Source organism: Hemicordylus capensis, chromosome 3, assembly GCF_027244095.1.
Source record: "Hemicordylus capensis ecotype Gifberg chromosome 3, rHemCap1.1.pri, whole genome shotgun sequence".
NCBI lineage: Eukaryota > Metazoa > Chordata > Lepidosauria > Squamata > Cordylidae > Hemicordylus > Hemicordylus capensis.
This window is the reverse complement of record NC_069659.1, coordinates 266518369-266540439: the sequence shown is the minus strand read 5'-3', so window position 1 is coordinate 266540439 and position 22071 is coordinate 266518369. Positions and strand designations below refer to the sequence as shown.

At 42.8% G+C, this 22071-nt stretch overlaps 1 protein-coding gene across 3 annotated transcripts in view; it reads left to right on the top strand.

Annotated features, from left to right (window-relative positions):
• The window catches only part of BAG3 (BAG cochaperone 3), a 32558-nt gene extending 27371 nt beyond the window's left edge, over positions 1 to 5187 (top strand). For 2 of the 3 annotated variants that reach the window (XM_053305792.1, XM_053305790.1), the window contains exons 3-4: positions 2078 to 2446; positions 3896 to 5187. In XM_053305792.1, the coding sequence (XP_053161767.1) occupies positions 2078 to 2446; positions 3896 to 4690 (1164 nt within the window). In that variant the 3' untranslated portion in view covers positions 4691 to 5187. The remainder of the gene's footprint in view (positions 1 to 2077; positions 2447 to 3895) is intronic. The other variant, XM_053305791.1, reaches the window with a different exon arrangement.
• The last annotated feature ends 16884 nt before the right edge of the window (positions 5188 to 22071 follow it).

Below are 22071 nucleotides of genomic sequence, written 5' to 3'. Positions count from 1 at the left end.
ATGGTAAATGCAGGAGGAATAGCAGTGCAACACCCTATTTAAACCGGAGCGATATGACTAGGGGCAATGCATCTAACTCTGGCTGCAGAACAGGGTAGATGCTGTAAGTCTGCTGTGTACTGGCAGTGCATTTAGCCAGTAGGAAACAAACAGTTTGCTCTAACATTAAAAATAGTAGTGAAGCTGTAGTTTGCAATGTAAACAAGAGCAGAACTGATCATGAAGGGCCCTCACTGCTCATAATAAGCTCTTCATAAGAAGAAACCAAATATATGACCAGTTTGGTGGTTGCAGTGTGCACTTTTTACATAAGTAGGAATGGACAAAGCTCTCAAAGAATTTGAAGCTTTATTTATCCCAAATTTAAGTAGATCTCCAACATGATACCCATATGTACTGTTTTATCTTGATTTGGATCCAAAAGGCCACAGCAGCATAGCCATCAGTTGGAGGGCTTTGTTACTGATATGAATACCTTTAGTACATTCAGTACTCTGAGGTATGGTACCCCTCAGGGCTCTGTATTGTCTCCGATGTTGTTTAACATCTACATGAAACCACTAGGAGAGATCATCAGGAGATTTAGTGCAGGGTGTTATCAGTATGCTGATGATACCCAAATCTTTATCTCCATGTCAGCATAATCAGGAGAAGGCATAACCTCCCTAAATGCCTGCCTGGAGGCATTGATGAGCTGGATGAGCGGTAACAGGCTGAGGCTGAATCCAGATAAGATGGAAGTACTTAGGGTCAGAACTCGGGAGATCTGCCAGTTCTGGATGGGGTCACACTTCCCCAGAAGGAATAGGTACGTAGTCTGGGGCTGTTTTTGGACACAAAACTCTCCCTGCTGTGCCAGGTTGAGGCAGTGGCCAGAGGTGCCTTTTATCAACTTCGACTGATACGGCAGCTGCGTCCATTTCTTGATATAAATTACCTCAGAACAGTAGTACATCTGCTGGTCACCTCCAGACTTGACTACTGCAATGCGCTTTATGTGGAGCTGGAGCTGCCTTTGTATGTAGTCCAAAAACTGCAGTTGGTCCAGATCCAGAATCTGGCAGCCAGGTTGGTCCCTGGGTCATCTTGGAGAGACCATATCATTCCTATCTTAAAAGAGCTACACTGGTTGCTGATAAGTTTCCGGGCAAAATAAAAGGTGTTGGTTATAACCTATAAAGCCTTAAACAATGGGGGCCCTGGGTATTTAAGAGAACATCTTCTTTGCTATGAACCACACTGCCCATTGAGATCATCTGGAGAGATTCGTCTGCAGTTGCCACCGGCTCGTCTGGTGGCTACTCGGGGACGGGCCTTCTCCATGGCTGCCCCAAGGCTTTGGAACACACTTCCTGCTGAAATAAGAGCCTCCTCATCTCTTACAACTTTTTAAAAGGCAGTGAAGATACATTTGTTCACCCAGGCTTTTAATTAGATATTGTTTTAATTGTGTTTTTAATAGGGTTAGCGTTTTAAATTTTAATTGTTGTAATGTTTTAATCTTTTTATCTGTTGTTCTTATTGTTTTGTTGTAAACTGCCCAGAGGCTTGCATTTTGGGCAGTATACAAATTAGATAGATAGATAGATAGATAAGCTTTGTATCTGCAACAGCAAAGGAGCTTTCCTAAGAATAAAACATGCTGCCAAGTATACGTGCTTTGACCTGTTGTTTGCTAGCTTTTCAACCCCAAGTAGGATCTGTTAGTGTCAGTGGTGTTTCAAGACATGACCGTGCTAACATCTAGGTCAGATTAGGCAACCGTGTCCAGTCTCTGTGCTGCATGACCAGTGTTCCCTGTAACAGGAGTTCCCAGATGTTGTTGACTACAACACCCATATTCCTAGCCAAAGGGCATTGCAGCTGGGGATTATTGGAGTTGTAGGTAACAACATTTGGGAATCTCTTTTACAGGGAACACTGCACATGACCACTGCCTTGAGATCAATATGTCAATGGCATCACCATTGCAGTAACCATGTAAAAATGATAATGAGCCACTGCAAATGTTGCTTTAAATACAGTTTTGATGCTTTGGAAAGAAAGCCTATAACAATTCTCTTTTTTGCACCCACAGCAGCCTCCATCACCTGCACCTTCTGAATCGCCAACCATTTCCCCTCAGCTATCAGGCAGGCCTGGCTCGGGAAGCCACCAGCTTCCTCGTGGATATATTCCTATCCCTGTGATCCATGAGGGAAATGTTCCAAGGCAACCATCGCAAGTCTATCATCAGGCACAGAAGACACATTACCCTGCCCAGCAGAGTGATTGCCAAGCTCACCAACCAGTGTATCACAAAATTCAGGTTGATGATGTGGATCAGAGGCCACAACAGGCGCAGTCCCCATTCAGGATGTCTCAGAGAGGTTCCACAAGTCGTGAAAGTTCACCAGCCAGAACCCAGTCTCCTACTCCCATCAGAATACAGCCAGTCAGACCTCAGGTAAGTAGTAAGCCTATTAGCAATTGTTCTGCACAACATTTTGGTTGTATTTAATAATGCACCATTAAAAAAATAAAGCGCTGAAAGCTTTGATACATTAATTGACACACGTAACCAGCTAATGACTTCATCACATATGAAATACTATAGCTCCGTTTTTTAAAAAACTGAAACTAGTGACCACCTGGGCTCTGTTACAATGACTACAGTAACCGTGACACTTTTTCTCTTCTGTTCACTCGACTCTTTGCATTCCCTCTTGTCTATGGGGATGGGGGTCCAGAAGAAGTGGTGATACAGATAATATTTTACAGCCATCTTCCCTCAGTTGGAGGAACCTCCTAGGGTTTTCTGCATTATTGATGATGCCATTTTATCAAGGCTTAGTTGATTCCACACACAGCCTAACCTAGGCTAGAGGCTGCGTGTGAGAACTGCTGGGATTGGGCCTGATCCTGGCAGGCCAGCACTGCCTAGCCTGGCTGCTAGCCAAGGTTAAGGGTGTGAACGCTCCCTTAACCCGGGCTACCAGATCATGTGTTTGCTGGAGCTTAGCCCCAGCAGACACAGGGATGGGCACCTAGAGCACCTGTCTCCTGGGGGAATCCCCCAGTGTATTGCACGGGGCATTGTAGGATCTCCAGAGGCTGGGACATGTAGTCCCAGCCTCTGGAGCTCCACATTGCAGGCACGCAATGTGGACTGTCTGGGAGTGTGGTCTGCACTTCCAGCAACATGGATTCAGTCATCTGGGGAGGAGGTGAGTTGAACAAGCCTTCCCCCTGCCCGCTGCCCTCCTTGCCCGTGTGAACAAACTCTTGATGTCCAATTGGCTGAGCCAGTTCAGTAACAAGCCTTTTGAATTCTTAGCCTAGAGAGCATGTGTGGTGTAGTGGTTAGGGTGCTGGACTAGGACCGGGGAGACCCGAGTTCAACTCCCCATTCAGCCACGATACTAGCTGGGTGACTCTGGGCCAGTCACTTCTCTCTCAGCCTAATCTACTTCACAGGGTTGTTGTGAGGAGAACCTCAAGTATGTAGTACACCGCTCTGGGCTCCTTGGAGGAAAAGCGGGATATAAATGTAAAAATAAATAAATAAATAAATATCTCATCACTCCTTTATTGTAGTTTTTCACTTTTAAAAAAAGTGTTATCTATAGACTTATTATTTCCTGCTTCCCATTTGTGTTTTTTGGTTTTGGTTTTCTCTCAGTTGTGTATTGTTCCTTGCCTGGGTAACTATTAAAAATAATGTTGCATATGTGCAAAAATGGCTATGGGCCCCTGTAAAAACACACCATATCCTAAGACTGAGCAACCTAAGAAAGGTCACATATCTGGAAATTGTGAACTACATTTTGTAACTATGTTTAAAGCTGAAATTGCTGTACTTGTTTTCTTGGGGCATATTCAGCACCAATCAGCATGTTTTTTTCTTCTCTTTCAGGCTTCTCAACAACAAATGCCAACCCAGGGATCACCACCAACCCTACCACCTGAGGTCAAATTTGAGAGCAAGACAGCCCCATCTACAGCAGAGATTCCTGCTCCATACTTCCCCATCCCAATCATTCATGCAGATAAAGATACTAAGCCACCTCCACAGCAACCACCTACCACAGCAGAGAGTGTTGAGAAAAAAATTCCTTGCCCTGCTAAAGCTGCTCCTCTAGAACAAAGGGCTGTCCCACAGGAACATGAACAAAGGGCTGTCCTGCAAGAACATGAACCACAGAAGACTCCAGAAGTGGAAGAACCTCAGAAGCACCCAGGCGTCTTGAAAGTAGAAGCTATTCTAAACAGAGTACAATCACTGGAGCAGGCTGTTGATTCCTTTGAAGGGAAGAAAAATGACAAAAAATATCTAATGATCGAAGAGTATTTGACCAAAGAGTTGCTAGCCTTGGACTCGGTGGATCCCGAGGGGCGTGCAGATGTTCGTCAAGTCAGGAGAGACGGTGTAAGAAAAGTCCAGAATATATTGGAAAGACTTGAACAGAAAGCAGAAGATGTCCCAGAGCCTGTTCAAGTGGAGAGACTTCAGCAATCTTTACCCGAGAAGAATAAACCACAGCCACAGGAAACAATGGATATTGATCCTACTTTGCAAAACCTTACTAAGGATATAAGTAATGAGAATGCCAAGGAGCCAATCAAAATAGATCAATCTGGATGTAAGGAAGGAGTAGTTACTAATCTTGCCAAAGAAACAAACACATCTGAAACCATGACTGAACCATAGCCACAGATGAAAGTTAAAGTCCTCAGACTCTAAGTTAAAGTGTGTGTTAAATGAATTGCATGCATTTCAGGAGCTTTGCATCAATTGGTTTTTAATCAACATTGCAGCTTGGGACACTGTAAACACTCAGGTGGGGCAAGTGTGGGGGGAGCATAAGGAAAACAATACAATACATTTAGCCTATCTTCTGTATACTGCTCAGAGGACATGTTTGAGGAATATCTTGTAAAAGGATTGCTTCTAAACCAACTCCACTGAAAAATGCCAATACTGGCAAATGAAGTGACTTCTATAAAGTCATTACCCGACTGCATCAGAATTACAAATACTTTTTTTTTAAAGGACACTCCTAAGGAAAATTGGTTTTCACTATTAGACACTTTAAGTATTGATGCCTGGAAAGCGTGTTAAGAAATAATAGAGATATTTATATGTGTTGAACTTCAGTGCTATATTTTAAATGGGAAATGAAATAAAACAACACTATAGAAACCTGATGAACCTGTGTGGTTTATAAATTGGGAAACTGACTATATTAGCAAACCATTATTATATATTTCTAAAAATAGATTTCTTTTAATACTTTATTGCAGCTTAGGAAATGCCTTCTTACACATGCTTTCTAATTAGCCCATGATTTGTCTAGTTAATATGTAGTCCATCCTGACTTCCCTGAATAGTCTGGCAGGGGATATAGAAAGTATTCAGAGCTGGACAATTATTATCAGGTACACAAAAAAATACAGAAATAATACACCTAAGCCGCTGGCTTTTCTGTTCAGTTAGAGATAAAAATCAACATTTCAGCTGTACCAGATTTAAACTAAAGTGCAAGTGAGATACAAAGGTGCTTGAAGTTGAAGTTTATGAAGGTTTAAACTTCATCTGAAATTTTGGTTTCAGACTATGCACAGCCCATATGATCTGAGGCCTTCATTAGATACATTCAGGCTTCAGGGATACCTACAGACTGATTTACAAGGCCTCCCTTGCTAAGGGTCTGTTTACAGAAGCAGCTACTCCAGTATAACATACATCTTTTCCATCCTCTACTTTCTTTATGTCACCAAAGCTTGAGGAAGTTAAAACAAATCAAGGTGAGAGGGAAAGATCTTCTGAATAAAAATTACCTAGCTGTTACATGGCGTTCCAAGTTATGCCATTTGGAGTGAGCATTTGCAGGAGAAAATCAACAGGTTGTGGGGTGGGTGTTCAACCTTTCTGCTTGGTGGCCAATACTCCTTTGCAAATGTCTCCCACAAACATTTAAATCCAATTTTCTCCATAGCTGGACTCCAAAGTAAATCTGGTTGGGGGACAGTAGCCTTTGTAAATGTGTAGGGGGAAATAGGTAGTGTAGGAGAAGTTACACACTCTTTTCACCATTTCCCCCATTAATAAGGGCTTCCCTGTCCACACATGGATGTTATCTTGTCAGCCATGGGCTTGGGAATATGTTTTTGAAAAACCAAAGAGACTAAGCAATGTGTGTGGCCCTGGGAGTCAGAGTTTGTGCATATAAAGCTGAAGCAACACACATCACACACATTTGTTTTTCTATCCTGGGATGCACCATCAGAGATGCTGCTGTCACCTACCATATCAGCCCTTGAAGGAAACAACTTTCCAGTCTTTAACCAATCATGAGTCAGATGTAAGGTCAGATGGCTGAGGTTTGGAGCATTCCTTCAACTGCAGTGTAGCAGGCTGTTTATAGCAGGGATGGGCAAATCCCATCTTCCCCAGCTACAAATTGTGGCTGGGGAAGCCACATGGTTCACAGCTAAAGGTTAAACCAAATGGTTCACAGCTAAAAGCCTGTGAACTTCCATAGACCAGAGTCATTTCTTTTAGTTTCACTTTGAGAATGAACAAGGCCATATTCAAAACACTTGACTTTCATGGGCACTAGCACAATCATTCCAATAATGTCCGTGTCCCTATATAGTTTTTGTATGAGCTCTTGGGCGGCATGTTCCTCCTGCAGATTCCACTTTGGCAGAGGACACACAGCTGAGATCAGGCAACAGGAATACTTAGGGAAGATGAACATAGTGGCTTCCAGCATGCAAGAAATAAACAGGAGCTGTTGTGCTTTGTTTCCAGCATAGCTTCTTTTTCTTAATGTCACACTAAAAGAATTTGTCCTGGGTTATCTGAGATGGCCGTCTGAAAGTCTATACTACACTCATTATCACTCAAATACTTCTATTCTGTGTGTGGTTTTTTTTTTTTTTTAAGAAGCTAAATTTGACTTCATTAAGCCTATTAAAAATTGATACATTGTCATTTCTGTTTTTATGGCAAATAATTAACAGAAGAGTTGATCTTTCGTTCTGGGTACTGGTTAATGCTCTCACAAATTCCTGGCACCGGTCTTGGAGTGAACATAGATTTGCTAGGATAAATAATGGCTTTTATCAGTGCCATCTTCGCTACCAGGTTGTAGTTTTATTGCAAGTCTTGCTATACCACTGTGGTATTAACTCTTGGCAATAAAAATAGTTTCCATGCAAATGCAACCCCAGAAAACATGATATGGTGACGTCGTAAAAGGCTCTCTGGCAGATGAATTTAGAACAAATATTTAATATAGGTGGATGCTGGGTTCAGGTTGCTGCCTGCACCTAGCATATGTGGCCTAAGCATGCCACTAAGAGGCATTTTTGCTTATGATAATAACTAATTCTTGTGCTGGAAAAGATCCAATAAAAATAACTGGATTTGCCTAAAGTGTGGATAAGATCATTTGCTAATTAATGCACACTTTCCTTCATTTTTTTAAAAAAGGAAATGGAGTCAGGAAAACTGCTTTCCCTCCTCCCCCACCAAATGTTTTGATGCTTTCAAAGCAGCCTGTAGAATATTTTAAGCTTGAGTGGACAGAACCAAGCTTGAGCTATTTTTAAGTTGTGCTGTTTTGTTCAGCCTCTCTGATTTGCTCTGTGTTTCAGTTGACATCTTTTGGCAAGCACTGTGATTCTCATAATTTGGGCCACTTCCATGATGCTGCTCTGGGATATCTTATAACTCCCCTCCCCTTCATTTATAAGCAACACATGAATGTGCTGCTTCAGAGGCAAATCCAGAGGCTGTTCAAGCACTAGAGTGGCCTGCATATCTCTTCCAAAACTCCTAGCGTATTTGGAAGAGGAAAGGAGAGTCCCTCATGTGGCAGGCCTAGACAAGTTTTCACTACCTGCTACAACCCATTGGGTTGGAATCTTTACACACAGTAGAGATAATGCAATTCTCCGGGTGGCTTTGAAAAGCAGACACTACTGTGATTCAATCTGACTTGTTCCTTAAAAGTGACCTATAGGCCTTATCACATATACTAGGTCTTTGTTGGTATCCATCCCATTGCCCTCACCACTTCCTTTGCTGTTCCCATTTGCCATTATTGCATGAGTGGTCCCATCACCTTTTTACAAATGCTATACAGTACATGTTTCATAAGAAATAGGCATGGTTGCTGTATCTGGAGCACTGGTGGATACTGGGAACAGGAGATGCAAAGGACAAGTGATGGTCCTGAGATGGTGTGACACAGGGTGAAGCCAAACAGAACTGAGGGCCAGTACATGCAGATGATACATTCCCTACACAGGCAATTAGAAAAAGGACACATCAAGAGCACAACTGTCATGATGTCATTTGCAGATGTCCAAAAGCCCTTCCAGTACATCCCTATATTGTTTGTGACACACTAGGATGTTTGCAGATGATGTCATGACAAGCTCACTCTTGCTGTGTAGACAATGTATTGTTTACACCAGCCCTGAGCAACACTGCAATATCGGGTTTCCCACCCCTCATATTTCCTCTACAACGTAAGTTGGGGGTTATGATTTGGCACATCTCAACAAGAATTAACCTTTGAGAGAAATGTCTAGCAATAAAGGTATGTAACCTGACTGGACTGTGCCTGTGTCCTAAGGGCCACTTGACTTCAGAAGTATATTTGCCTATGTCACCCCACCCCTCTCTCTCTCTCTGTGGCTGTGAAAATGAGTTTGCATCATCATTCAGTAATAGCTTCATAGTCATTGAGCGTGTGTGGTTGAGCAGTATGAGATCATCAACTGGAGTGTGTGATCTGAGGAATGACTATGGTTCCCAGAATATCTCCTCCAGAAGCAGTGATGGTAGTTCTTTTCCTTTCTGCAGTCAGCATGAAATGGCCGCCCACTCTCCAATCAAGAAATTATAGTACAATTTCTATGAGATACACATCTCATTACTGATCTTAGTAGCTTGGGAATTATATGCAAATAGGAATTATAACCAAATCCCCAAAGTGAGTGTGAAATCTCCTGCTCCCTCTCTCACACCTGCTGAGAACAATTTTCAGTTGAAACTGGAGTATTTAAGCACACTGTAATTAGAAGTAGGTCGGGTTGCTAGGGGCCTGGTCCAGTTTTCTTATCAGTTGACCATTCCTCCTAAAGAGAAAATGGAATGTATAATGCTTGGCTTATGTGCCCTTGTCAAATTTCAAAGAGGGTGAGAACTGTATGCAATAATACAGAGTTTTGTTGGCAAAGCAGTGAATTAATCCTATGATTTTATAAAGATAAAGTGGAAGCTTCTTTGTTAGTCAGAAACAATGACTCTGTTCTCAGTCTGTTGACTTGAGTGCCTGGACCAGTTACCTGGATTGACACTTGCAAGCTGGGGCAAACTGAAGATATGCTTTGATTATCTGATTCAGCATTACAGAATGTATCTCTCTTGAGTATTTTTGGTGATCAAGTTCCAACAAGCAGCTCCACATAACTGGTGGGTGTGCCTTTGAAGCTGATTTTGGAAAAGCCATGGTGGCAAACCAAAGACCAAACTGGGTGGAGTGTTGGTTGCACCCTTCCATTTTGGATAATACAGGGCCATATTTGGTGGAACACCTGCCACACCACAACCGCCACAGGCTCACCTTTCTATTGTTGCAATTTGGAACCACTGCCTCATAGCAAGTTCTACATTCACCATAGCAGGCAGTCACCATGTGAAGCAAAACAACAACAAAACCTTCTTTTAAAGCAGCAGTCCAGCAACCAATTGTGCTTGCATAATTTCTCTTTCCTGTGCTTGATCATTTGGGTGTTACAGTAATGTTTTCATGTAATATCCAGAAAACAATAATTTACATACCATTCCCCCCCCCCCCCCGCCCCTGGGGAGAGGATTACCAGGTTCCATTCAGAACTGGTATTCCTGTGCCTTTAAAATTCTGCAAGAGGAGTTGGTTGGACAAATCCAGACTAGTGAGTGATGACTAAGTACCATTGACTTTAATGAGACAACTGAGTCATGACTAACTCAAGTCTCATTCATTTCAATGAGACTTAGATTAACTTGGTCTGAATGTTGCCCATTGTCTGTAAGGCTTTCTGTGCCATAGCACTATATTGGCAGGAGGAACTGCACCTGCCAGTAATGCTACTTAAGTAAAACAGGCACAGGGCACTTTCCCCATATGGAATCTTGTATAGTTGGGAGTTTTATCTTCCTTGGATTTCTGCCAACTCACCTGACCCTCACCCATTTGTCAATTCCTGACTTTTTGTATCTCCTACTTCAACAATATATACTGCTTATCAACAAAAGTTCTCAAAGTGGTTTACATACATACATACAATGGTTCCCTATCCCCATAGGACTCACAATCGGAAAGAAACACAAAGCAGAAACCAGTAACAACCACCAGTGCCATGCTGTGAAGGAGGCAAAATTGGGCCAGTTGCTCTCCCCCTGCTAAATATAAAATAATTGCCACTTTAAAAGGTGCCTCTTTGCTCAGTTAGCAGGGGACCATCATTTGGTGTTGTCCACTTAATGCAGAGTGTAAGTTATTTGTGCAAGGGCTTAATTTTCTCTGCTTGCCCTTCAGCATCTAGCACACAGTTGACACTAAATATTAGCTAAATAGTACCAGTAATATTTTAAAGCTCCAAAGTAGAGGTAAACCAAATTCATCCTCCTCATGTTTAAAAACCAAAATCAAGTAGGCTATAAAATTTGAAAATATAATGTAGTCTTTCACACGATCGTGTGTCTGGGAGGCAGGGTGGTTGGTGGGGAAGGCAGGTTTAAGCCTACCTTCCCCAATCTGGATTTCAGATTTCTACCTTCCAGGCAATCTGGATTTGCACACGACTGCCTCTATGGTAACTGGCACAGCATTCCAGAGGCTGGGGGAATCCCACAATGCTCTGCGTGATGATTCCCCCAGGAAACCGGTGTTCTAGGCACTCATCTCTGTGTTAGCACAGGTTGCAAGCAGCCCACGCTGACATACGATCCTAGAGCCTGGGTTAATGATGTGCTTGCTCTAACCTAGGCGAAGAGCAGGGTGTGCACACATGCACACACTCACAAGTTTTTTGATGTCCACTCAGTTAATTTTAGATCCCGTTCACATTGAATCAGGAAGGCCCCATTCTGAATGCACATGTGCACACACTGTCTTGATACTGCCACCCAGAACAAAACTCATTCTGCACATGGATGAAAAAAATTGGAGAAAACACCGGCAAAGAGCTGGACTTTGGCATTGGGTTTGGTGCCACTGCACTGCTGGGATCCACGTGGATCCCGGCAGTTCTCACGGGCTTGGCTGCTCATGAGAACAGCCTCAATGTGTAACAAACTCTGGCAATTTAAATGTACAAGGAGTTGAAAACAGCTAAACATGTTTTTAAAAGTATTTCCATTGTTTAATGTTTAAGGTGTTTAAGGTGGTAGAAATATATTAGTTATGTTCCTAAGAGACTCTGCAGAGATGCAAATAAACCTTTGAGGTGTCAGATTAACTTCTCCAGGGGGTAGCTATAATTGAACAGATGGGTTCAAAGAACCTGGGTCCAGGGGCATATCTAGGGGTAGGGCAGGCAGGGCAAGTGCCCTGGGCGCCACTTGGAGGGGGGCGCCATTTTGTAAAATTAATTTTTTTAAAAAAAGGCTGCCAAAAACAAAATGGCTGCCAAAACCAAAATGGCCACCGTGCATGCTCAAATGGCCTCTGTGAGGCCCTAGGTCATGCCAGGCCTTGCAGAAGCCATTTGAGCATGCGTGGTGGCCATTTTGTTTTCAGTGGCCATTAAAAAAACACACGATTTTTAAAAATGGTCACTGCACATGCTCAAATGGTCCCTGCGAGGCCCTAGAGGCCAGTGGGTGGAGGAGGAACCTTTGCAAACCCCCCAGCCTTTAGGAAGCCCCCCAAAGGGGCTACAGGTAAAATAATAATAATATATAATATAAGTCACTGTACACATATTCAGATTGGCACTATGTACAGAGAATCAGGGCTTGTGAATACTGAGCTGATGCTTATGAGCTAGGATTGTATTCATTTGCTCTTACTTTGCTTCTTGTGATAAGTGAGTTAAATGTGATGTCTTGCGAATATGGCTATTAATGGAGAATTTGTCTTTGAATCAGTGTGAAATCCTTAATATTAAGGCCCACTGGGAGTTTCTTGCTCTCTTTCTCTCATTTTAACTGTCTTTCTGAAAGACTAGAATATATTCCAAGCAGTGACACAGTTTACTCTGCATATCCTTTAATTATTTTCAGAGTATCTGGGAAAAGTCAAATTCTCCATTGATTTTTAAAACTTATGTAATGGTGATGCTACAATACATAGCAGAGAATTAGACAGGCACTTCTGTTTAGTCTTCCAAGTACACCTCAACATAGTATTTGGGTATTTCATGAGCCCCAGCATACTGAAATTTGTAGTTTTCCAGCATTTTTTGATCTGGCTAAGTCCACTGCTAAAATAGTTTTTGAAATATTAAAAGATTAACGAGCCTGACTTGTATTTTTCAGCTGATATTATGGTAAAGTTATCTGAAAGATGGGTGTTAGATGTTTGGACAGGGGGCGCAATTTCAGTGCTTGCCCTAGGCGCGATTTTTCCTAGATACGCCTCTGCCCGGGTCCCCCAACTCCTGAGGGCCCCCCCAGCTCCACTCTCCCCTATTTTCTTCATTATCTCCCTCCCTCTGAGGGGCTGCCAGGCAGAGGGGTAAACACAGGTCCCCTCTCCCCTAGCTACACCCCTGCTTCTATCCCACATAAACTGGAGAATAATTTAACAAGATTGTAGAAAAACAAAATTGTTGTTAAACATGTCAATGAGCATGTAACGGACTCTTTGCTAACTGAGTGGTGATTCTCTTATGTGGTGATTCTCTTATATTTAGCAGTGTGTGTGGGGGGGGAGCAACTGTTCCTATCCAGCCCCAGCACAGCATCTCTCCAGTGGTTGTTGCTGGTGTCTACCTTATGTTTCTTTTTAGATTGTGAGCCTTTTGCAGACAGGGAGCCATCTTTAGTTGTTTTTCTATGTAAACCACTTTGAGAACTTTTGTTGAAAAGTGGCATATATTCATAGAAGTAATACTGAAGAAGAAGAATAACCATGACTTCTGCAATAGATTGTCATGCCCAACAGCCCAACCAACCTATTAGAATTCTTAAAAACATTATAGCTCTGATCAGACCAGGGGTGTAGCTAGGGGAGAGGGGGCCCATGTTCACTCCTCTCCCCAGCAGTCGCTCAGAGTGAGGGAGATCATGAAGAAAATAGGAAGGGGTGGGGATCCCTCAGGAGCTGGGGCCCCTGGGTTCTTTGAACTCACCTGCTCAATTATAGCTGCACCCCTGGTTCAGATATTATGTTGAACACTTGCACAATGAGTGTACAATGTACACAGGTACAATCAGTACATAGGTTCAGTTTATTCACACGCTTTGTTGATCACAGGTACAGCAGTCCACTTCCTATCTGTACCATGCATTTGAGGTACTAGTACCCAGCCCTGCTGGCTCAGGCCCAAGACCTATCTAGTCCAGGATCCTGTTTGACACAGTGGCCCACAAGATGCCTCTGGAAAGCCCACAGGCAAGAGGTGAGTGCATGCTCTCTTTCTCTTGCTGTTGCTCTCCTACAACTGGTATTGAGAGGCATCATGCCCCTGAGGCTGAAGGTGGCTATAGCCACCAGACTAGTAGCCATTGATAAACCTGTCCTCCATGAATCTGTCTAAACCCCCTTTAAAGCCATCCAAGCTGGTGGCCATCACCACATCCCGTGGCAAAGAATCCCATAGATTAATGTTTCCGGGCAAAATACAAAGTGCTGGTTATTACCTTTAAAGCCCTGAATGGCTTAGGCCCGAGTTAACTCAGAGAGCGCCTTCTTCTGCATGATCCCCACCGCACATTAAGGTCATCTGAGGAGGTTCATCTCCAGTTACCACCAGCTTGTCTGGTGGCGATTCAGAGGCGGGCCTTCTCTGTAGCTGCTCCGGGGCTGTGGAATGCGCTCCCTGCAGAAATCTGTAAATTGAATTCTCTATTAGCCTTCAGGAGAGCCCTTAAAACTTATTTGTTTGGCCTGGCTTTCCAGGGTTTTTAAATCGGTTTTAATATTTTAACCTGGTTTCAGGGTTTTTAATTATTGCAATTGTTTAATTGTTGTTTAAAAATGTTTTTAAATTGTTAATTGTCGTTATATTGTTTTTTAATTTTTGTTTTAGCTCTTTACTGTTTTAATGGTTTGTTTTAATTGTAAACCACCCTCAGCCATTTTGGAAGGGCGCATGTTGTGTCACTGATGTGCGTGCGCGCGCAAAGCATTACTGGGAGCTTTGCAGCGCTTTGCAGAGGAGCGGCGGGGAAGGGGCGGCAGGGAGATATCCTGCCGCCCCAATTACACTAGGAATTATGGCGCCACATTGGAAAGCGGTGGGAGGGGTAAGTAAACCCTCCCGCCGCTCTTAAAGCGACCCCCCACCCCAGTGCCAGACTGCAGTGTGGCGGTTCCGTGCACACCCCAAACCCCTGGTTCTAGTGTTGTGAAAGGGTGAGAAAAATTTCTCTCTGTCCACTCTCTCTAAGCAGGTACAGCCATTCACATAAACACATGCACGAGTGTACAGACATCTGTACGCTCATGCAACATTATAAGGTTGTTCACACGAATAGGGCTGCTCATGTGAAGCACTGGGATTGAGGCTGATCCTGGTGCTGACCTACCAGGTAGCCCTGGATCTCCCCCCCCCCGGGCTTTTACTGAAGTAAGAGGGCACAAGTGCACATACATATTAAAAACATTTCTTTTTTAAATGTATGAGCTGCATTATTCTTTAGGGTATGGACGTGGGTCTCAGAAACGTCTGTCTTATCTTAACAGAACAGAATAAATGTTTTAGCCTGTTCTTCTAGCACATAAAAAGAGTATATAATAGCTCCACAAACAAATACTAGTATCTAGATTCTGAAGCTGTAGGTGTGTGGGAAATGTTTAAGGTGCCACACGTATTAAAACAGAGAGCTGCTTATTTGAAGGGAGGAAATGGCACTTAGTTGGAATTCAGGAATGGCAGTAATAATTAAGTTGTTTACCATATGAACACCAAGAAGCCCGAGGGCTATTTTATGCCAGATACTATTAAAAAATGCATGATGTCAGACCCTTCCTTTGAAATTTTGCAGTTCTAGAGAGAAATCAAAATATATATTAAACATGAAACCGAGGCCAACGATTCTGACAAAGGTGTATTCTTGTGGTGTGAGTAGGATAAGTAGCATTCTTTCACCTAGTGCAGAAATTGGATCAGACAAGACTTTGGATAAAGAATCGGCTTAATGCTGATTCACACTAATGACCCATCTAATTTAACACTTGGGATTGGGAAGACTCTGGCCTGACACCTTGGGAGAGCTGCTCCCATTCAGTAGACAATGCTGAGCTAGATGGACTAATGGTCTGACTTGGGAGAAGGCAGCTTCCTATGTTCCTAACACAGTACAACCATCCCATGCCAAAGATTCTAATATCTGGAGACCCCCAAATATAAAGAAAGCAAGCTATAGCCATTTTATAAATTATCAGTTGCTGCAGAGCATATATGCCTCTCACTCACCCTGATTCACCACTGCTTGACCTGATGGAATAATCAGTTCCAAATTGACCCCTACATAAAATGCAAAACCTATGCTAAATTTTGGCACTAGAAATCCAGTCTAAGGATGTGCACAGACTTTCACTCCATTTTAGTTTTTGCTCAGCTCATCTGTATGAGCTGTATTTTTTCTCAGCTCATTTCCCATTCAAAGATAACCATGGGATATCTGTTGGAGCTAGGACCCTGGCAGCATCAACGCTCTGTTGCAATGTCTCATAGTGACCACTGTGGGAGCGGGTGGGGTGGGGTGTTAGGGTCACGGATAAAAGTGCTGGACTTTTTGTTTGTTCTTCCAGCGTTAGTCTCCATTTTGTCTCTCCAGAGATGGCTGTTTGTTTTTGGTCTCTCTCTTCAGCCATTAGCTACAGCTGAAATTATGCTGCAGGCTCTTTCACATTTGTTTGTAACCTTTTCTTTAAATAAATCCTTGTACTTCTTGAGTACTAAAGAACTTTCTCAAGACCTCTTGCTTTGCTGCTTTCTCACCAAACTGGTTTTGCTCTGCTATTTGGGGACTGAACTGCCATTCTTCCCTTACAATATCTAGTCCATACATAACGGGGAGTAGGGAGGAGAATAGCCTTGCTACAGCAGGATAGTTGATCTTTTCCTTGCCTCCACCTCCATACAAGGGTGGATGGGAGGTGTATGGGAGCGGGACAACCTTTATGATGCCCCCTTGAGATATCTGCTGTAGTCTTTCAAAGACTAATTTTGTAGTCACATAGAGAGGTGAAGGAGCAATGTTCATGCAGCCAGCCATGGAGTCCAGCAATTGCCCTGTTTCATCCAGATACTGTTGGCAATGGCACTGAGTCGTGGTTACATAATATTTTTTAGGGACCATCCACAACTGGGCAAAGGAAAAATAACCTCTAATTCATTGAGAAGAGACAGGACCCAAATGCTTAGTGCCCAGGTTCACGATGAGGTTCATACAGATAGCTTAAGGCTGAAATCTAATGTCTACTTATCTGGAAATAAGCCCTATTGAGTACAGTGGGACTTACTTCCAAGTATGCATAGAATAATGAATGATGCAGCCTCTGAAGCCCCTGACAAGATTCAGACTATGTTAGTCATGAGTAAGTCCCATTTACATTAATGACACTTAAATTAGACATCACTAAGTTGTCTTTCCCTCCTCCAAATGGTACTTAGTCATGACTTAGTTTAGCTCCTGCCCCCTGATATGCAAACCAACACACACACACACACACACACACACACACACACACACACACACACACCTGTTTGTTATGTTATCATGAATGCACCCCTTAGCATGCTGAAGAGCATGCACTCTTGGGGGGTGGTTCATATACATAATCAGTGCCAACCATACATCAGCCCTGTGAGGTAGGCCACAAGTCAGGACACTACCTCACAAGTGGCCTACCTCCTTTCTTAATCACGAGGGTGAGGAGCAGAGATTTGATTATTTCTTTAATAATCAGAGCAGAACAGCCCTGCTGGATCAGGCCCAAGGCCCATCTACTCCAGCATCCTGTTTCACACAGTGACCCACCGGATGCCACTGAGAAGCCCACAAGCAGGAGCTGAGGGCATGCCCTCTCTCCTGCTGTTACTACCCGGCAACTGGTATCCAGATAGGGCTGAGAAAGAGTCCTGCTTGCAACCTTGGAGAAGCTGCTGCCAGTCTGTGTACACAATAATGAACCACACCATACATGATTTTATACACCTCAATCATCTCCCCTTTGTCGCCTCTTTTCTCCCCTTAGTTGTCTCTTTTCCAAAGTAATGAGTCCCAGATGCTGTAGCCTTGCCTCATAAGGAAGGTGCTTTAGGCCCCTGATCATCTTGGTTGCCCTCTTCTGCATCTTTTCCAGTTCTACAATATCCTTCTTTAGGTATGGTGACCAGAACTGTACACAGTACTCCAAGTGTGGCCGCACCATAGTTTTGTATAAGTGCATTATAATACTAGAATTTTTATTTTCAGTCCCCTTCCTAATAATCCCTAACATGGAAATGGCCTAGTTCACAGCTGCTGCACATTGAGTTGACACTTGCAGAGCTGTCCACAAGATCCCTCTCCTGGTCATTCACTGACAGCTCAGCTCCCTTCAGCATATATGTGAAGTTGGGGTATGTTGCCCCAATATGCATTACTTTATACTTGCCAACACTGAACCAATTTGCCATTTTGTCACCCACTCCCCCAGTTTGGAGAGATCCTTTTGGAGCTCCTCATAATCTGTTTTGCATTTCACTACACTAAATAGTTGTGTCATCTGCAAATTTGCAATAGGGGTCATCTGCAAATTTGGCCACCTTGCTGCTTACCCCTGCTTCTAGATCATTTAGGAATAAATTAAAAAGCACCAGTCCCAGTACAGATCCCCTGGAGAACCCCATTTCTTACTTCCCTCCATTGTGAAAACTCTCCATTTATATCTACCCTCTGTTTCATGTTCTTCAACCAGTTCACACTTGTCCCCTGATCCCCTGCCGTGTTTCCCCTGCCAGCACTGCTGCCAAAACTGCTGACGGGGGCTGCTGCTTACCTCCTTGCAGCCCCCCGTCAGCGTAAAACTGGAAGTGCCCGATGTGCGTGCTGGGCACTTCTGGCTTTACACTGACTGGAGCTGCAAAGAGGTATGCCACGACCCTGTGCAAGTGTTTTTGGTGGCAGTGCCAGCAGGGGAAATGTGGTGGTGTGTGTGTGTGTGTAAGGGTACCCTCCCTGCTCCTTAAAGGTAACCCCCCAGCCACCGAACCAGTACGAGTGCCAGACCTTCAAACCAGTTCAGTGATCCAGAAAAGGACCGCCAAACTGGTTCATACACATCCCTAGTACATGGGCATGTATTGTACATTCATTGAACATAACATGTGAATAGGGCTTCTGATTATCTTCTGAAAGAGCCCTTGCCATCTCAGCCATAGCATACTTCAAGGACTGTAGTATTATCATGCTTGGATGCATGGAGCACAGAGTCTGGAGCTAAGTGAACAGCATAGTCAAAATCCCCAAGCCTTGGTTACTTTCTTCCAGATTTCTATGCTCATTTATGTTTTATTTTCAGTAGTGTGTACAATGAGTAAGAATATTTATCAGCAATCTCTGGGTATCCAGCTGCCATGTACACAGCTATGATGTGATACCGGATGTATTATGTGATACAGGATAGACAGCTTAGAAACCACTCTGTGGAACTGTAAGCATCTCATGCTGTGGAAGCCAATGACTAGGCACAAAGAGAAACACTATATAATCTGGAGTCAATCTTGCAAGAGCCTTCTGACTCACTCTGCACTGGCTTCTTCTCTGCATTCTTTTTTTTTAAATGTACTCGGAATACCATATTTTGTGTGTTCAGTTAATTTTTAAAGATGACCAAATGTTGGAAGCTGCTCTTTTCAGCATGAAAAATTCCTCTTTCAGCTCACATTTTCCTAAGCCACAGTATGATTACTAAAATTCCAGAAGAAAGTACAACTGCATGTGGAACATTGTATCAAAAGGAAGTTCCTCCCAACCTACTTCCTCTTTTATCATTTTATTCAAGCTTTCACTGATATTATTGGTTGCTGCTGAATCCTTTCTAAGGGCTTCATATTGATTTACAAATTTACAAAACAGGCCACATGCTTCAGTATTTCATCCTTCAGTTCTTTGTCAAAGTGCTCTCTGAATGAGTGGCTTCACAATGTATGAACTTCATACCTCTCATAATATGTTTGGATAGAGCTTAAGAATTTTCCTATATGATCCCTCACTTCAGAGATCTTGTTTATTCCTCCCATTTTAAAAAAATCCAAGTAGCCACATTTCTTAGAATGTGATTTGTGAAATGCACATTTTTAAACTGTGCATTTGGGATTTCTCCCTCTGGGATTATTTCCCCCAAAGCCTTCTCAATTCCACTTTCCCAATCTATTAAAAATTGATTCTTTACATCCAGCCAGTTTAGTATAGCAGATAGTTTTTCATGGTCTGTTATGAACTTTTTGAATGCAACAGAAAAAAAGGGAGGCTATTTTTCTTTGTCCCTTTGTGGATGGCCTCTAAAAACCAGTGTATAACCAACTGGTCACCCTCAGTTTTATGCATTTGAATGGTCATTAAATAAAGCACTTTGTGGGCAGGTACTTAAGTAGCCATTAAGACATATATGTAAACACAGGCATCCTGCTTGGAAAATGCTAACCTCACCCTTTCATTCTCCTTTCATCCTGCCTTCAAAAGTGGACATAATAATTATTACATCATGGAGATGTTGTAAAGCTTAATTGGCTTGGAAAAATGCTTTAGGATTTGTGGATGAAAGATCCTGTAGAAGATCAGACATTATTACCTCTCTAGAGATTAACGCCTTCCCCTTGGGTCTAAAACTATCAATTTCAAGGTACTGCTTCTTTGAACTGTTTGGCATGATCTCTGTGATTCCTTTGGGGTACAATTACATAGTGCTGCCCAATGTATTTTTATGCAAACCCCACCCACTCGCCCCGTTCAGTCAGCATGGTACATACCATTATAGATCTGACAACATGCAGATGGGAAGGCAAAGATAATTCATAATCTGGGGCAAGATCACATTAATCTCAAAATATGTTGGGAGAATTGTTTTCATTTTGGTCCAAAGACTAGAGGAACAGAACAGGCAAGATGCTGACAAATCTGGATGAACAAGCCTTTTAAAATTCTCATTGCTTTGTCTACTCAAGCAAGAATGGTAGAAAACAACACTGCACAGTATCACAACTGGATACTATCAAGCTGTCCATCTGAACTAATTTGTACTCTTATCAAGTGTGAACATTTGGGAACTGAGCCCTGTTCAACTCATTTTTAAAAAGAGACACAGGTTGACACGATGAAGAAAATTACTCAAGTAGTCCCATTGAAATTGAAAGGATAAGTTGGGCAATGACTAACTTGTTCTTTCAATTTCAATGTGACTACTTTGCATAATTTCCCTTATGTCAGCTATTGTCAAATTTGATAGTATACCAACAGGGTTGTCCTTAGGGTGGGGCGACCGGGGCAACTGCCCCAAGCCCCACGTTGGCACAGGCCCCGCTTTAGGCACACTGTAGTGCAGCCTGCCCTCCTCTCTCCCCCAGTCCCAGCCACTTATCTTTCCCTGCAGCCGATCTTTTGTGTCTGTGTGCAGCTTGAAAGGCTCCCAGGCAAGCCGCTAGAGTTCCTCTCTCTCCGCCTCTCAGTTGTTTGGCAGGTGGGTGGGGCTTCCAGAGAGGCCTCCATGCAGGCCTCCCTGAAGCCTGAAGCTCAGGCAAGAAGCAAGGAAGCAAGCAGGCAGAGAGTGTCCAGCACCAGAGCTCTCTGTAGATCTTCTTCCCAGACCAGCCTTAGTAATGGAGGTATGATGTGATTTCCTTTTTGTGGTTATCCCCCCACCCCCCTGAATATTTAGGGATTGGCTTGCCATAGGGCTTTGGCACTGAACAGAGATGTAGGGCAAGCTGGGAGGAATATGTATCTTTAAATTGAAGTGGATTGGACAAATTTTTGGTTTTAATTTTTTTTCTTTAATTAAAAAAAAACCCATCCAAAAAGTCCTATAAATGGCTTGCTTCATGGCAGAAAATTACAAATCCTTCACAAACAATATATAATATTGACTTACTTACTTATGAATGTACTATGCTCAAGTTGATTTGCAACCCAGAAGGTCTGAGAACTGTGAAGCATGTGTTGTGCTTTTAAAATTTTTATTTCTTTAGAAATGCATTATATGTCCAAGCTGGTTGGACATGTCCAAAAACCTCACTCACACTATTTACACTGTATGTCATCCATCAGTATGATTCTGTAATGATATGAAATGTTAAGGAGGCCTTGCACATGCTGATTCAGCCCTAGCCCCACACCCCACTGGGAATGGCCCTGAATAACAATGGTTAAAATCAGTCACAAAACATGCAGATCCCAGTTGTCAGTATCTATTGCATTTTTAAACAATCACAAAAATGTTGCTGGCATCAATTTGTACATATAATAGCAGCACAGCAGATTTTAGCAAGTTACAATGATCTCGCCCACAATATGCACACAAATGTAAAATTAAACATACTTGTTTTTAAAAAGCTTATTGTTATTCTGTATCCTTTCTGAATACAGTTTGAATGACTCCTAACTTTCAATGAGTTATTTTGAAGAATCCTAACTAGTTTTTAAGAAACATGTAGCCTGCCAGTCAGATGGAAGAGAGCTGGAAGCTTGCTCTTCCGGAAGATCAGATGCATTTAAGTAAATGAAATTTCAAAGAAGGGTGGGGCTACCTTGGGAGGAGCAGGTCAAGGTGGAAGTGCAATTAGCTGTGTTAATGCCTGAGCTCAGTTTTTCCTGGCAGGGTTCCTAGGGAATCCAAGCTGCAATTCAAAATTTTCCTCACAAGCTGCTGGCTG